This window comes from Oryctolagus cuniculus, chromosome 2 (genome assembly GCF_051225735.1).
Source record: "Oryctolagus cuniculus isolate XC-2025 breed Fujian yellow rabbit chromosome 2, ASM5122573v1, whole genome shotgun sequence".
NCBI classification, from domain to species: Eukaryota; Metazoa; Chordata; class Mammalia; order Lagomorpha; family Leporidae; genus Oryctolagus; species Oryctolagus cuniculus.
In genome coordinates this window covers 170,992,981-171,009,389 of record NC_142868.1, presented here as the reverse complement: position 1 = coordinate 171,009,389, position 16,409 = coordinate 170,992,981, and the positions used below count along the sequence as shown (strand labels likewise).

At 41.3% G+C, this 16,409-nt stretch overlaps 1 protein-coding gene across 9 annotated transcripts in view; it reads right to left on the bottom strand.

Annotated features, from left to right (window-relative positions):
• HEATR5B (HEAT repeat containing 5B) overlaps positions 1-16,409 on the bottom strand; it is a 119,503-nt gene that overhangs the window by 28,210 nt on the left and 74,884 nt on the right. For all 9 annotated transcript variants that reach the window (XR_016230478.1, XR_016230479.1, XR_016230480.1 and 6 more), the window contains 2 exons: positions 13,271-13,339; positions 8,163-8,342 (listed from right to left, as the gene is read on the bottom strand). Coding sequence is in view for 6 of the 9 variants with exons in the window: in XM_051842984.3 (XP_051698944.3) it covers positions 8,163-8,342; positions 13,271-13,339 (249 nt within the window). In the remaining 3 variants the exon portion in view is untranslated. The remainder of the gene's footprint in view (positions 1-8,162; positions 8,343-13,270; positions 13,340-16,409) is intronic.

Here is a 16,409-nt window from a genome sequence, read left to right as displayed (position 1 = left end):
TCCGGCACTGAGGCCATTTGGGGAGTGAACCAGCAGATATTAGATCTTTCTCTCTGTCTCTCCCTCTCTCTCTAACTCTACCTCTCAAATAAATAACTCTTAAAAACAAAATAAGCTGTCTTTCCTTCTAAACTTGTTATTACACTGATATTTTAAGAAAATGCCTCAATAAGCACTATATTAAGCCATTCACTCCTCAGCTCCTTACTAGGCACTTTTTGCCTTACTTCTGTTATTAAGCAAAGCTCTGGAGCCAAAAACACAAATAATACATGATTTTTTCTTTCCATGAAACTCACAGACTAATGTAAATACAGTGGAGCAGGGAAGTGCTAAGAAACGGAATTTTAAAAAATTATTTCTAATAATTTATCTTCCTTACTCCACTTCATTAATGCCAATGTAGTGTCAGGCACCTAACAAGCACCCCAAAGTTTGTATAGTGAAGGAATGAATCAAGGCCGGTGCCGCGGCTCAATAGGCTAGTCCTCCACCTGCGGCGCCGGCACACCAGGTTCTAGTCCCTGTCGGGGCGCCGGATTCTGTCCCGGTTGCCTCTCTTCCAGGCCAGCTCTCTGCTGTGGCCCAAGAGTGCAGTGGAGGATGGCCCAAGTGCTTGGGCCCTGCACCCGCATGGGAGACCAGGATAAGTTCCTGGCTCCTGCCTTCGGATCAGCGCGGTGCGCCGGCAGTGGTGGCCATTGGGGAGTGAACCAACGGCAAAAGGAAGACCTTTCTCTCTGTCTCCCTCTCTCACTGTCCACTCTGCCTGTCCAAAACAAAAATAAAAACAACAACAAAAAAAAAACAACAAAAAAGGAATGAATCAAAGGGAACACCAAGGACAGACAGGTCTCAACCTTGAGAGCTAGAAATAGGTAAGACGGAGTTAGCCTGCTTGGGGCTGGTGCTGTGGCATAGCAGATAAAACCATCGCCTGCAGCACTGGAATCCAGTGCCAGTTTGAGCCAGCTGTTCCACTTATGATCCAGCTCCCTGCTAATGAGCCTGGGAAAGGAGTGGAAGATAGTATAAGTATACTTGGGCTCGTGCACCCACATGGAAGACCAGGAGGTGGCTCCTGGCTCCTGGCTTAGGTCTGGCCCACATTAGCTATTGTAGCCATTTGAATATTTAACCAATGAAAGGAAGCTCTCTCTCTCTCTCTGCCTCTCTCTGTTAACTGGGCTTTTCAAGTAAATAAAATAAATCTTAAAAAAAAAAAAAAAGAATTCACTTGCTCACAGTCAAAGATGGAAAGGAGGAATGTTATCAGAGGGGACAGCAAGAGCAAGATCATAAAAACAGGAACTGGCACATTGAACAAACGGCAAGTTTTGGGGATAGCTCAAACATAGGATATAAGCTGGAAGTAGCTGATACTTTTATTCTGCAGACAATGGGGGAAAGGGGAAGTATCACTGCAGGATTTCCTCTTTAAAATTTTTATTTATTTATTTGAGTGAGAAAGAAAGAGAAAGAGAAAGAGAAAGAGAAAGAGAAAGAGAAAGAGAAAGAGAAAGAAAAGAGAGAGAGAGAGAGAGAGAGAGAGAGAGATACAAAGACAAAGACAAAGCCAAACAGAAAGACAGCAAACTCTCATCTGCTAGTTCATTCCCCAAATGCCATTGATGGTCAGGGCACATGGCAGTGCTGGGCCTAACCTGGGGGACAGGAGTATAATCGCGGTCTCCCATGAGAGTAGCAGGAACTCAATTAGTTGAGCCATCACAGCTGTTTCCTAGGGTACGCTTTGTAGGAGGCTAGAATCAGGAGCCAGAGCTGGGAATTAAACATAAATAGTCTAATGTGGGAAGCAGGCAACTTAATCAGTAGGCTAAATGTCTGCCCCAACTACAAGATTTTAAGGTCACACATATACATTTTCTCCACCTCTTTTATCTGAATAACTGTGCTATATAAATTTCTGAAAATAAAAGCTTAAAAATGACTAATAATTGCAGTTTCTAGGTTTTCAAATTCTGTCTTTGATGCTGTACAGAGAATTTTGTATTGGTTTTATTGACTGAAATATCATGAAGTTTTCCCATGTAAATATATTTCATAACCATTATTCTAATGGCTGCAGTGAATGACCCACAATTTATCTAATAATTTCCCTACAGTTAAAATCTTACATTTACTTCTTTATTTAACTTGGGAAATCTTAGATAAGATACATTTTTCAAAAACAAAAGGTATTCACTTATTCACATATTAATGTAGCAAAAAAAATTTTCGTAAGCTTATCTTTTCCCTGTTTTAGACATTTTCTCCTACAATAATGGCCCAGAAATAGAATTACAGGGTCAGTTATTATAAATATTTGTATGGCTCTGACTAGCCACTGCCAGATGTTTTATAAAAGGTTTCTATATTTTGTATCATTACCTGCAATAAATGGAACATATTTTTAGACTAGTTTTTATACAAAATTTTTAGGCTTAGTTTCCTTATTGGATATAAGAAAAACCAGAAGCATAAGCAAAACAAAGAACAGAAAAACTGCACCCAATCCTACTACTCAGACAAACCACTGTGAAGATTCTAGATATTTTCTATATGCATATGCAGACTTTTAAATATTGCATATGTATGTTTCACTTATAATGAAATTTTCTATTCCCTTAATACCACCATCTTTCATGATCAAGAACTATATTTAGGCTATCTCTACTTCTTTAGAAAAATATAAACAATACCTCAATAAACATCCTTGTGGCAGAATCTTGCTGCACATCCTTTAATATTCCTTAGGATAAAACGGTCAACCAATGTGTAAAGTTTTTGTTTTTGTTTTTTTTTTTTTTTGGACAGGCAGAGTGGACAGTGAGAGAGAAAGAGAGAGACAGAGAGAAAGGTCTTCCTTTGCCGTTGGTCCGCACAGATCCGAAGGCAGGAGCCAGGTGCTTCTCCTGGTCTCCCATGGGGTGTAGGGCCCAAGCACTTGGGCCATCCTCCACTGCCTTCCCGGGCCATAGCAGAGAGCTGGCCTGGAAGAGGGGCAACTGGGAGAGAATCCGGCGCCCCGACCGGGACTAGAACTGGTGTGCTGGCGCTGAAAGGCGGAGGATTAGTCTATTGAGCCACGGCGCCGGCCCAATGTGTAAAGTTTTAAAAAGTGTTTAAAGACATACTACCATTGAAAAGGTTTTACTAACACCGTCGTTTTAAAAATTAGGTTAATTTAGCTGGGGACTATTTTTATATTTCTCTTTCTCCCAACTGTTTATTTGTAGGTTGGTTTTCATTTTGTGAATTGTCAATTCATACTGTTTGCCAAAAGTCTGCATTTTAGAAGGACTATTCTGAGAAACTGTTGGCTGGAGGATGAAACTGCATAGTCTAGATAAGAGGTAATGACGACTCAAACTAAGGCAGTGAGGAGAGAGAGAAAGTATTTATAGAGATGGAAAAGGTATACAGGAGCTATTACCTAGCTTAAAAAGAAGTTGCCATGTCGAATAGAACTCCATTCTTATTTTGAAACTATAGATACATAGGTGTACACACACACACACACACATATGTACAGTATATAGACATATACAGAGCACAGTGATATATATGAAAATTTTACCAGTGACTATCTTTAGGTGATAATACTACAGATGAGCTTAATTTTCATTTTTATACCTTTTCTCTATATTCTGAACTTGTATAGAAAGCACAGACATTGGGGCTGGCACTATGGCACAGAGCATAAAGCTGCCACCCGTGGTGCCAGCATTCTGTATGGGGGTTAGTTGGAGTGCCAGCTGCTCCACTTCCAATTCAGCTCCCTGCTAATGTGCCTGGAAAAGCAGCAGAAGATGATCTAAGTTCCTAGGCCCCTGCACCCACATGAGAGACCTGGAAGAAGCTTCTGACTCCTGGCTTCAGATTGGCCCAGCTCTGGCTGTTGCGGCCATTCTGGGGAATGAACCAGCAGATGGAAGATTCTCTCTCTCTCTCTTTCAAATAAATAAATAAATAAATCTTAAAAAAAAGAAAGGGACAGATATTTCTATCATCAGATAAAAAGTTATCTTTGAAGATAATCATTAAGTAAAAGAAACAGTAATTACTTATCATATATAAGGTGATGAGGTTAAACAAAGGAGTCCGGACTCAAATTCTGGTTTTGATCTAAAGATGGGGTAAAACCATTTGTCGGAGGAAAGAGAAAACAGACTTATTTAGATATGCTGAATCTACAGTTCATCCAAATGGAAATTCTTCTTTTTTTTTTTTTAAACATTTATTTACTTATTTGAAAGGAAGGTTACAGAGAGGTAGAGGCAGAGGCAGAGGGAGAGAGAGAGAGAGAGGTCTTCCATCCACTGGTTCACTCCCCAGATGGCCACAACGGCCGGAGCTGTGCCGATCTGAAACCAGGAGCTTCTTCTGGGTCTCCCTCATGGGTACAGGAGAGCAATGACTGGGGCAAACTTCTACTGCTTTCCCAGGTCATAGCAGAGAGCTGGATTGGAAGCAGAGCAGCTAGGACTTGAACTGGTGCCCATATGGGATGCTGGTACTGCAGGCGGCAGCTTTACATGCTAAGCCACAGCATAGTCCCCCTAAATGGATATTCTAACAACTAAAACTGTGGGGACCCATGAGCCGGCCATGGGCCCACATGCCAAGGCTTAGCTTGCTGACCGTTTGCAATAGTTACTGCTGTGTGGATGTTTATGGTTTCTGTTGAGCTGCGATATCGGGACCTTTCCATAACCCCAGGGCTGAGTCAACAACTATGGCCTTGGGGCTTCCCATACTTCTTTTCCCACTGACCACGAGTTGAGAAAACACCAGGTGGAGCAACGATAAGCTTTCTGCTGGCGTCCGAGCCGCCTGCTACGTGACCAGGAGCTTGATTGGATGAAGACACGTGATCACCTTTATGGTTGGACAAGGAGTGCATGGACTGTGCGTGATCAGGCACCCAACTGGAGCGCCGCCGCATGGACTGTAGCATGGACTAAGCTTGCATTACATGCTTCTGCGATGATATACTATATAAGCCGTTCGTGAAATAGTAACGGGAGCTTCCCCTTTCTTTCGGAGCTCCCCTTGCTCAAGGGTTTCTTTTTCTATCCTGTTTAAATAAAGTCTACTGAAGACCGATAAGCTGCGAGCAACGTCATTCCTTTGCGGGCAGGGAAGCGACAAAAACTATGGGATTTAAGTTTGGGACAGAGATACAGGTGCAAATAGATTTTAAATCTTTCAATGTACAAGTAAAAGCTATAAGCTATGGGTGTGGACGAGGCTCTCCATAAAGTATGAGAACTAAAAAAAAAAGGGGGGAGAGACAAGAAAAATACCAACATTTAAAGAGGAGGCCATTTAAACAGAAGCTAGCAAATGACACTGAGAATGAAAAATGAAAAAAGGGGCCTCCGCTGTGGCTCAGTGGGTTAATGCCCTGGCCTTAAGCACCAGCATCCCATATGGGCACCGGTTTGAGTCCCGGCTGCTCCTCTTCCAATCCAGCTCTCTGCTATGGCCTGGGAAAGCAGTAGAAGATGGCCCAAGTCCTTGGACCCCTGCATCCATGTGGGAGACCCAGAAGAAGCTCCTGGCTCCTGACTTCGGATCGGTGCAGCTTGGGCAATTGCGGCCAACTGGGGAGTGAAACATCGGATGGAAGGCCTCTCTCTCTCTGCCTCTCCTCTTTCTGTGTAACTCTTTCAAGTAAATAAATAAATCCTAAAAAAAAAAAAAAAAAAAAAAAAGAATGAAAAGGAAAGAGGAAAACCGAAAGAGATTAGTATCATAGAAGTCACAAAAAGCAAAGAGTTTCTATAGGACACAATAGCCAATGCTGTAGAGAAGCCAAGTAAGACAGGGATTAGAAAGTCTCCATTGATTTGAATAATTATGTAATTAGTAACTTTAATCAAAGTAATCTCAATGGAGTGGTGAGAGTAACCGACTGTAGGCAACTGAAACATGAATGATTCAATAGTTGAGGTAATGAAGATAATGGAACAACTTCAATAAATACAGATGTGAAGAGAAAGGATGCTGAGACAGGAGAATATGGGCACAGAGAAGACACTGAAGAGCCAGGATGGGGGAAACCAACAGCACTTAACTTTAACCAGTCTCTTCCTCATCCTCCAAGTTTTGGTTTAATTGTCACTTTCCCCAGGAAGCCTACCCTGAGTCTTCTATTTCAAGTGCCTCTGTCCTGGGCTTCATAACACTCCATTTCTCCTATGATACCACTCCTTACATTTTGTTACATCTACTTGTTGACTAGTTCGTCTTGCTCAGAAAATAGTACATCTATCTTGTTCACCACTGAGTTCTCAACTGCCAACCTAGCACAGAGCTGATGCTTAATAACATTTTGTTGAGTGGATCACAAAATGGAATGAGAAGACTCATAGTTGAGATTTTTGAAATAACAACATGAATAACAGCAAGTGACATTCACTGTGCATGTAAAATGTGATAGGTACTGTACAAAGTCCTTTACATTGATCTATCTCATTTAATTCACAATAAAATCCAGTCATCCTTACTTTTAGAGAAAAGAGGCTTTTAACAGGCAGTTAAATAATTCATCCAATACCAGATAGGTAAAAGGACAGTTACTGATTCATACAAATTGAAGGATTTAAAGGTAACCATCTGAGGAGCTGGAAAACTTATAGCCTCAATTTTCTAAGTGACAAAGTAGAAGCATCGATAGATCTTGAGTAAATAAAAGTAGGATGTGCTGGGCATTTGAGAATGTTGGGAGAAAGGAAGCTAAGCAGGGAGAAGAATTCCTAAGCAACATTAAAAGCTACGCTTGAGGTGCAGTCACTAAATAGTACATAATTACCCCCCAAATAAGAAAAGGATTCCAAATAAAAACATACACATGGATTTAGTTGTGATCTAAATTTTAAAAGCAATGATCTTCCATTTAGTGACAGACACAATGCCTGACCCTTCTGTGTATGTGTGTATGTATGTACATGTGTATGTAGTCTTAGAAGTAGAAATTATTTCCATCCAGTAATAAGAAAACTGGGGTTCACAGAGATCAGATCACTTGACTAAGCACACAGATGGTGAACTGTAGAAACAGAACTTGTTCTAGGGCCTCTGATTCAACATTTAATGTTTCATATACTTAACTGTGCCAAATTTTCTAGTAAATGAATCAAACACATTATATAAGTGAGCAAAGAGCCAACAGACAAATGATCTAATGATTTATAAAGTATATGATAATCTTTATATTTGGAGAAACGAATAAATGTGTTGGAGAATTAAGGACAATCTTGAGGGTTTTTTTTTTTTTTTTTTTTATAAAAGCACTAAATCAGACACAATGTAATTTCCTCAGACACGGAAAGTAGGAGAAAATTCCAGTTAAAAATTTAGATACTTAAAGATTAACAAAGAATTTGTATTAACTTCAAAGTGAAATAACAAAATAGTCGTGTAATATTTTCCATCTAAAATTTAATCAGTAAAAATACTGTATGAATGCAAGAGAAAATGCTATTTTACTTGTCCAAGCCCAAAATGGCAGTAGAATAAAATAAAGGGAACTATAGGGATACTCTACAGCTTAACCTATAATCTAAAAACCAGAGAGAAAACTAATTCCTCTGCTATCTTACTGAGATCTACATTTTTCCATTTTTTTCTTATGTGAAAGAAAAGAACCCCAACACATCCCTCCAGCAACTGCCTATCTGGTGGTCATAGGATGCTGATGCCATGGAAAAAGGGAAGTGAGACTGGGCAGGGCTGGTGCAGGAAGGAATGAGTTACGTGAAATATGGGAGGGCAGATGATAAGAATTCTAAAGCAAACGGAGGAGGAATTTAGAAAAGTGAATTTAAAACAATATAGTTACATATTTTTTAAAAGGGGGTTGTGGGAGTCAAAAAAATAAAGCCAATGATTACAAAAACAAAACTCCTGCAGTTTTGATACCAAGTAGGTAAGTCTTCTGAAATTTAATCAGGTAAGAATATTTTTGGGTTTTCCTTGTCTACCTTGCCCACATTAAGTAAGGAAAGCCCTTTCTCACTATGAATTTTCAAAAAAACTAATTAACAGATATTCAAAAAGCATTCCATGACAAGAGTTGGTTTTTTCAACCAATGGGAGTTGGGAATCCTTTTATTGCAATGGAGAAATGGTTCAAAACAACAGACCATGGTTACCTCTGCCCATGCTTTGAGAACAGCAAGTTTTTCCATGGTTGTGGCACTCTCCCGGTATAGTTGGCTTGAAGATCCTTTTCCAGCCTGAACTTTGTCCAGAGAAGAAACAAGAAGATTGTGTACTCGACGGAGATCATTGAGGTCACTGACCACTCCACTTCCAATCCATGCACTACACACCTAACCAAAAAAATATAAAAACTTTTGTGGACACAAAAAAAGCTTAATACTGTATCTAAGAAAATGGAATAATTATGATTTTTCTTTCTTGGAGGAAAAACACAAAACAAAAGAAAAAACAGAAACTACACAATACTATGTTTTAAAATTATTATTTATAACAAATTAACAGCAAGAATAGATTTTATAGTACTCTTACAAATAAAACAGTAAGTATTTACTTATCAGGTTGCCATTGTCTAATTTAATTAAAATTTTATAGCACTTATTTTACATCCAAAGTAGTACAATCTTGAATAATTCTTCAGTTCAACAAAACAGAAACTACAACACCATGCTTTAAAATTATTTTTTATAATAAATTAAGGCAAGACTGCGTCATGGCTCACTTGGTTAATCCTCCACCCGCGGCACCGGCACCCCAGATTTTAGTCCCGGTTGGGGCGCCAGGTACTAGTCCCGGTTGCTCCTCTTCCAGTCCAGCTCTCTGCTGTGGCCCAGGAGTGCAGTGGAGGATGGCTCAAGTGCTTGGGTCCCTGCACCCTCATGGGAGAGCAGGAGGAAGTACCCGCTCTGGGCTTTGGATCAGTGCAGCGCTGGCTGTAGCGGCCATTAGGGGAGTGAACCAACAGAAGGAAGACTTTTCTCTCTGTCTCTCTCTTACTGTCTATAACTCTCTCTCTGTCTCTCTCTCACTGTCTAACACTGCCTGGCCAAAAAAAAAAAAAAAAAAAAAATAACAGCAAGAATAGATTTTATAGAATTCTTATAAATCAGAGAGTATTTACTTATCAGGTTGCCATTGTCTAATTTAATTAAAATTTAACAGCAATCATTTTCCACCCGAAGTAGTACAATCTTGAATAATTCTTCAATAAAATTTCTGCTTATTGTAGGCAAAAGGTTATCCTGGCTGCTATGGAAGATTTTTAAAAAATATGTAAAAGGGGAAAACTTATTCTCTACTTTGAAGTAAGAAAACACAGATTGAGTGAACATATGGGACATTTTATGACTGTGATATTTCACTTAAAAACAGAGAAGGAAGAGATTAATTCTAGCAGGAGAAATGGGGGTGTTTAGGTATCAAGAAGGCGTGTGTGTATAGACATAGAGGAGCTACATGAGGAAGAGATGTAATTAGGAACGCTAATTGGGATCAGATTATGGTAATAGGTAAATTCCATGTGAACTGAATTCAGATTTCATTCTATAGGTAGTCATGAGTTCCTACGGCTTCTGAGCTGGGAGATGATATTATTAGAACTGTACTTCAGGAAGACTGTGCCAGTGCTTATGCAGAGGAAGTAGTGTGTATAGGTAGTAAGCAGTACATTCACTAAGTCCTATTACAATACTTGGAATGTATAGCAGTGATTTGAATCAAACGAAATGTAATGAAAAAGAAGAGGAATGAGTCTGGAGGTAGAAGTTAAAAAGATTTGGAAATCAATTAGACACTTTTAGGGGGCTGAGCCAGAGAGATGCAAAACAAGTAAGGAAGGGCCAGCATTGTGGCATAAAGGGTAAAGCTGCCACCTGCTATGCTGGCACCCACTATGGGGGCCAGTTCGAATCCTAGCTGCTCCACTTCTGATCCAGCTCCCTGCTATCATCTGGGAAGGTAGTGGAAGATGGCCCAAGTCCTTGGGACTCTGCACCCATGTGGGAGACCAGAAGAAGCTCCTGACTCCTGGCTTCAGATCCGCCCAGCTCTAGCCATTGTGGCTGTATGGAGAGTGAATCAGCAGATGGAAGATCTCTCTCTTTCTCCCTCTCTATAAAACTCTGCCTTTCAAATAAACAAACAAATCTTTAAAAAAAAAAAAAAAAAAAGAAAAAAAGAAAACAAGTGAGGAACCAAAGATTGCCCAATCTGTATTGTCAAAGTATCTGAACTTGGATGAATGAAAGTGCTGCCACTGCTAAAGAGAGATAATATAGAAAAATAGGGAAGCTTAGTAGAGAAGTTAGTATGATTTTGATTCCAAACATTTTTACATGCTGAAGTCCAAGTGCCACTTAAGGGACTTGTGGAAAGATATTCAGCAGCCCTCAGTAAACTTGAGTCTGGATTTCAGGAACAAAGTCAAGGGTGTCCAAATAAACCTGGAAATTTCTGCACAAAGGTGATACTAAAGTCACATTACTAAGTAAACTTTGTTCCAGGACAATTTTCCCCCAAACAGCCTTAAAGCCATACCACAGGGAAAATATTTATACTTAAGGGGCCAGTGAAACAAGTATAAAAAAAGAAAGCAATTGAAAGGAACACCCCCAAAAAACAAGAGAGCAAGCAAGTATAGTGGTAATGGAGCCAAGGGAAGAATTTCAGGAAGGAAGGAGGGTCTGATACAGTCACCTTTCTCAACAACAGTTACAAGTTTCCACACTCTTATCTGAAATCCCTGGGCTTAGATATGTGTCACAACACACAAACTTTGGCTAACAGATAATAAGGTACCTGAATCTCATTAAAGAATATACCTGGCAATATGTGTGACAGCACCTCATAATTACTACAGGTATTTCTGGAGTGGAACAGATTATGAATCATGCTAAGAGACATTAATCAATATGGATAGCCTCCCTCAGCTTCATGTCAGAGCCAAATGAACACAAGTCAGTTCAGGTTCTGCTACCAAATAAATCATGAAGACAGTTTTTTAGTTTTAAGAGCATTTGGCTTTTGAATCACGGAGACAGAACATGTGTTCACGTATTTAATACTTTTTAAAAGTGGAGAACAAACATTTATGTAAATGATTTTATTCTCCCAAAATCTATTCTCAAAGAAGTCAAAACTAAATTTTAAAAAATTAATAAGGGAATTTTAAAAAGTATTGTTATCAATTAAGGATGTATTGAGATCAAAATAAAAATGGTTGTGGCCAGCACTGTGGCTTAGCAGGTAAAGCTGCTGCCTGCGATGCAGCATCCCATATGGGTGCGGGTTTGAATCCCGGCTGTCCCACCTCTGATCCAGCCCTCTGCCATGGCCTGGGAAAGCAGCAGAAGATGGTTTCAGTCCTTGGGCCGCTGCACCTGCATGGGAGGCCCATGCAGAGGAAGCTCCTGGCTGCTGCCTTTGGATCAGTGCAGCTCTGGCCATTAAGGTCAGTTGGGGAGTGAACCAGTGGATGGAAGACTCTCTCTCTCTCTCTCTCTCTGCCTCTCCTTCTCTCTCTGGGTAACTCTGACTTTCAAATAAATAAATCTTTAAAAAAATAAAATAAACATAACTGTGATTTCTGATGTTTGTATGTCAGTTTCCCAAACCAAATAACCTACTTTAATCCCAAGCTTTGTTATGTGGTCCAGAGATCTATCTCTTATAAATAAATAATATTTCCTCTTCTCTCTCAGTAGAAAGAGTTAATTTTCTCTGAAGGCCACTGTTAATTAAGGCAGAAGGCTTCATAGAAACATCTTAAAAATGGAAAGAGGAGCCGGCGCCGCGGCTCACTAGGCTAATCCTCCGCCTTGCGGCGCCGGCACACCAGGTTCTAGTCCCGGTCGGGGCACCAGATTCTGTCCCGGTTGCCCCTCTTCCAGGCCAGCTCTCTGCTGTGGCCAGGGAGTGCAGTGGAGGATGGCCCAAGTGCTTGGGCCTTGCACCCCATGGGAGACCAGGAGAAGCACCTGGCTCCTGCCATCGGATCAGCGCGGTGTGCCGGCCATGGCGGCCATTGGAGGGTGAACCAACGGCAAAGGAAGACCTTTCTCTCTCTCTCTCTCACTGTCCACTCTGCCTGTCAAAATAAATAAATAAATAAATTAAAAAAAATAATAACGGAAAGAGGAAGCAAAACTATACATCCACAAAGAAAGCAGAATTTCAAACCTATCACTGAAGACAGCAGAATTTTCTCCGCAAAATGATGGGCCACAGCCTTGTACTGCAGAAAGTGGGAAACAGCTGCTTCTCCTCTATTATTAGGTAAGCAGATAAAGAATCTGATTTTTGGGGCCAGTGCTGTGGCACAGCGGATTAAAGCTCTAGCCTGAAGAGCTGGCATCCCATATGGAAGCTGGTTCTAGTCCAGGCTGCTCCTCTTCTGATCCAGCTCTCGGCTATGGCCTGGGGAAGCAGCAGAAGATGGCCCAAGTCCTTGGTCCCCTGCAACCACATGGGAGACCTAGAAGAGGCTCCTGGCTCCTGACTTCAGATCAGCTCAGCTCTGGCCATTGCGGCCATCTGGGGAGTGAACCAGCGGATAGAAGATCTCTCTGTCTGTCTCTACCTCTCTCTGTAACTCTTTCAAATAAATAAAATAAAACTTAAAAAAAAAAAAGAATCTGATTTTTGGAGAGGGCAGAGCTTAATGCATGAATCCGTTTTCAGGATGAGGTATACAAAAAAGAGGAATTTAAATGAAAAGTATAGGAACACATGTGTTTGTGGCGGTTTTGTGACTCACTAAAGATACAATAATGTAAGAATAGCCTCTGGGGGCCAGCACCATGGCATAGTGGGTAAAGCCGTCACATGCAGTGCCGGCATCCCATTTGGGTGCTGGTTCAAGTCCCAGATGCTCCACTTCCAATCCAGCTCTCTGCCATAGTCTGGGAAAACAGTAGAAGATGGCTCAAGTCCTTGGGCCCCTGCTCCTGCATGGGAGACCTGGAAGGAGTTCCTGGCTCCTGGCTTCGGATGGGCACAGCTCTGGCCATTGCAGCCATTTGGGGAGTTAACCAGTGGATGGAAGACTTCTCTGTCTGCACCTCTGCTTCTCTGTAAATCCACCTTTCAAATAAATAAATAGATCTTTAAAAAACATCTCCCATAAAATAAATTAGGAAACTCACACTGTTGTATTTCCAAGATAAAATTAAATATTGCTTTCTGTTTTTTCCTGGTACAGAAATTCAAAGATATCTACAAATTTATAGAAGATAATTATAGTGAGCCCTGTTTGTCCTCTTACCTGGCAAGCTTTTGCTATTATATCAGATGGTGTATCTTGTGAAAAGGCTGGTCTCAGGGCAGCTCCCACCTAGAAAAATGAATAAAGCATTTTATTTTTAGAGATAAGTAGTAAAAAAAAAAAAAAAAAAAAAGAAGCTTCTTGTAACTTTAGAGATGAAAAAGCACCAAACACATCTTCATTCCTTTCCTTTTTATCTCCCTTATCTCTCTACAGTTAGAATAAACTAAACCCAAACAACCTTTCCTTTGCTTTCTGGCAGGTTATCATTATCAAATCTCTATGAGTGCTATATCAAATAGACAAAATTTTTTTTTTTTTTTTGACAGGCAGAGTGGATAGTGAGAGAGAGAGAGACAGAGAGAAAGGTCTTCCTTTGCCGTTGGTTCACCCTCCAATGGCCGCCACGGCTGGCGCGCTACGGCCGGCACACCGCGCTGATCCGAAGCCAGGAGCCAGGTACTTATCCTGGTCTCCCATGGGGTGCAGGGCCCAAGCACTTGGGCCATCCTCCACTGCACTCCTGGGCCATAGCAGAGAGCTGGCCTGGAAGAGGGGCAACCGGGACAGAATCTGGTGGCCCGACCGGGACTAGAACCCGGTGTGCCGGCGCTGCAAGGTGGAGGATTAGCCTAGTGAGCCGCGGCGCCAGCCTCAAATAGACAATCTTGTCAATTATTCCTTTGTTTTTTAAATTAATAATAAGCAGGATTCTGTGACAAAGTCACACATTATCAGAGAAAAGAAAAAAACTGCTATTCTGTATTTTTTTGTTTGCATTTTTCTAAACATATTTCTAACTATACTTTTGTCATGGGTAAATCTCAAATAACTGGATCAATTTCTTTAAAAAACTGAATAGTACTAAAAATTCACATTGTCACTTAAAGACCTTCAAGATGATTTGGACTCAACAAGAGATGCTTTAAAACAGTACTCAATATTTATATTTAGGCCAGCCTATGATGTTGCAGGTAAAGGTGCTGCCTGCAGTCCTTGGTATCCCATATGGGCACCAGTTCAAGTCCCAGTTGCTCCACTTCTGATCCAGCTCCCTACTGTGGCCTGGGAAAGCAGAAGTTGGCCCAAGTCCTTGGGCCCCTGCACCCACGTGGGAGACCCAGAGGAAGCTCCTGACTCCTGGCTTCGGATTGGCTCAGCTCTGGCCATTGTGGTGAACTGGGGAGATGGGGAGTGAATAAGCAGAAGGAAGACCTCTCTCTCTCTCTCTGTAACTCTGATGTTCAAAGAAATAAAAAATAAAAAATAATAAATAAATAAGACTACTCAAAATTATTAATATAGGGTTTGATGATGTATCAATAAGGAGGCAAAGGAATATGAGCTTTGATTTTAAATAAAGCAATCAGTCACAGAATCTCAGATTAGTAGATTTAATATGTATGAGCTGAATAAAAGGCATAACAACAGTAGCTGGCAAATGGATCTCTGTGATAAAGATACACAATAACTAACTGTAATATGTAAACTGGTATAGAATCCTGTCTTGGAGGACAAAAAATACCATAGAAGAAGCTATAGGGTCAACTGACACAAGTGGAATATGATAAATTATATAAAATAGTAATCTCAATGTTGAATTTCCTAAAGTCAGGAAATGTTCTCTGACCATGTAAGACAAGGTTTGTAGAATGAAATGTTCAAGGATAAAAGTATACGCTTTAAATAATTTACTTTTAAATGGCTTAGGAAAAATGTTTATGTGTGCTGAGAGGGGGGGAGGGAAGAGGGAAAGAGATAGGGTTGGGAGGGAGAATATCATAGTTAAAGCAAATGAGGCAAAATTAGTAACTGTCAAATATCAATAAAGGGGGGGCTGGCACTGTGGCATAGCAGATAAAGCCGCCACCTGCAGTACTGGCATCCCAAATGTGTGCCTGTTCATGTCCCAGCTGCTCTTCTTCCAATCCAGTTCTCTGTTATGGCCTGGGAAAGCAGTAGAAGTCCATCTCCCACATGCGTGGGAGACCTGGAAGAAGCTCCTGGCTCCTGGCTTTGGATCAGCTCAGCTCTGGCCATTGCGGCCATCTGGGAGGTGAACTAGTGGATGGAAGACCTCTCTCACTCTATCTTTCAAATAAAATAAATAAATAAATCCTTTAAAAATATTAATAAAGAGAAAGACTTTTTGTGCTATTCTTTCTACTTCTCTGTAAATCTGAAGTTATTTCTAAATAAAAGTTTTTTAAAAGATCCTTATTCTGGAGCTGGTGCTGTGGTGCAGTGGGTTACTCCTCCACCTGTGGCACCAGCATCCCATATGGGCGCCTGTTCAAGACCCAGCTGCTCCTTTCCCAATCCAGCTCTCTGCTGTGGCCTGGGAAAGCAGTAGAAGCTTGCCCAAGTCCTTGGGCCCCTGCACCCACATGGGAGACCTGGAAGAAGCACCTGGCTCCTGGCTTCGGATCGGCTCAGCTCTGGCCATTGCAGCCATTTGGGGAATGAACCAATGGGTGTAAGATCTTTATCTCTGTCTCTCCCTCTCACTGTCTGTAACTCTACCTCTCAAATAAATAAATAAAATCTTAAAAAAAAAGATTCTTATTCTAATAGACTTGGTATGTGGGAGTAAATAACTACTTCCAGGTTTTCTAGAGCCAGTTGGACTAGAAGCTGTAACTTCCTCATCTGTACTTATGAAGAAAAAAGAATTATACATTTTTCATGTTTTAAATTTTGTGTACATTTAAGAACAATTTTTAGATGATGTATGGTGACCTGGAGTCAAGATTTTGGCATAGGCCGGCGCCGCGGCTCAATAGGCTAATCCTCCGCCTAGCGGCGCCGGCACACCGGGTTCTAGTCCCGGTCGGGGCGCCGGATTCTGTCCCGGTTGCCCCTCTTCCAGGCCAGCCCTCTGCTGTGGCCAGGGAGTGCAGTGGAGGATGGCCCAGGTGCTTGGGCCCTGCACCCCATGGGAGACCAGGAAAAGCACCTGGCTCCTGGCTCCTGCCATCGGATCAGCGCGGTGCGCCGGCCGCAGCGCGCCGGCCGCGGCGGCCATTGGAGGGTGAACCAACGGCAAAGGAAGACCTTTCTCTCTGTCTCTCTCTCTCACTGTCCACTCTGCCTGTCAAAAAAAAAAAAAAAAAAAAAAAAAAAGATTTTGGCATAATTA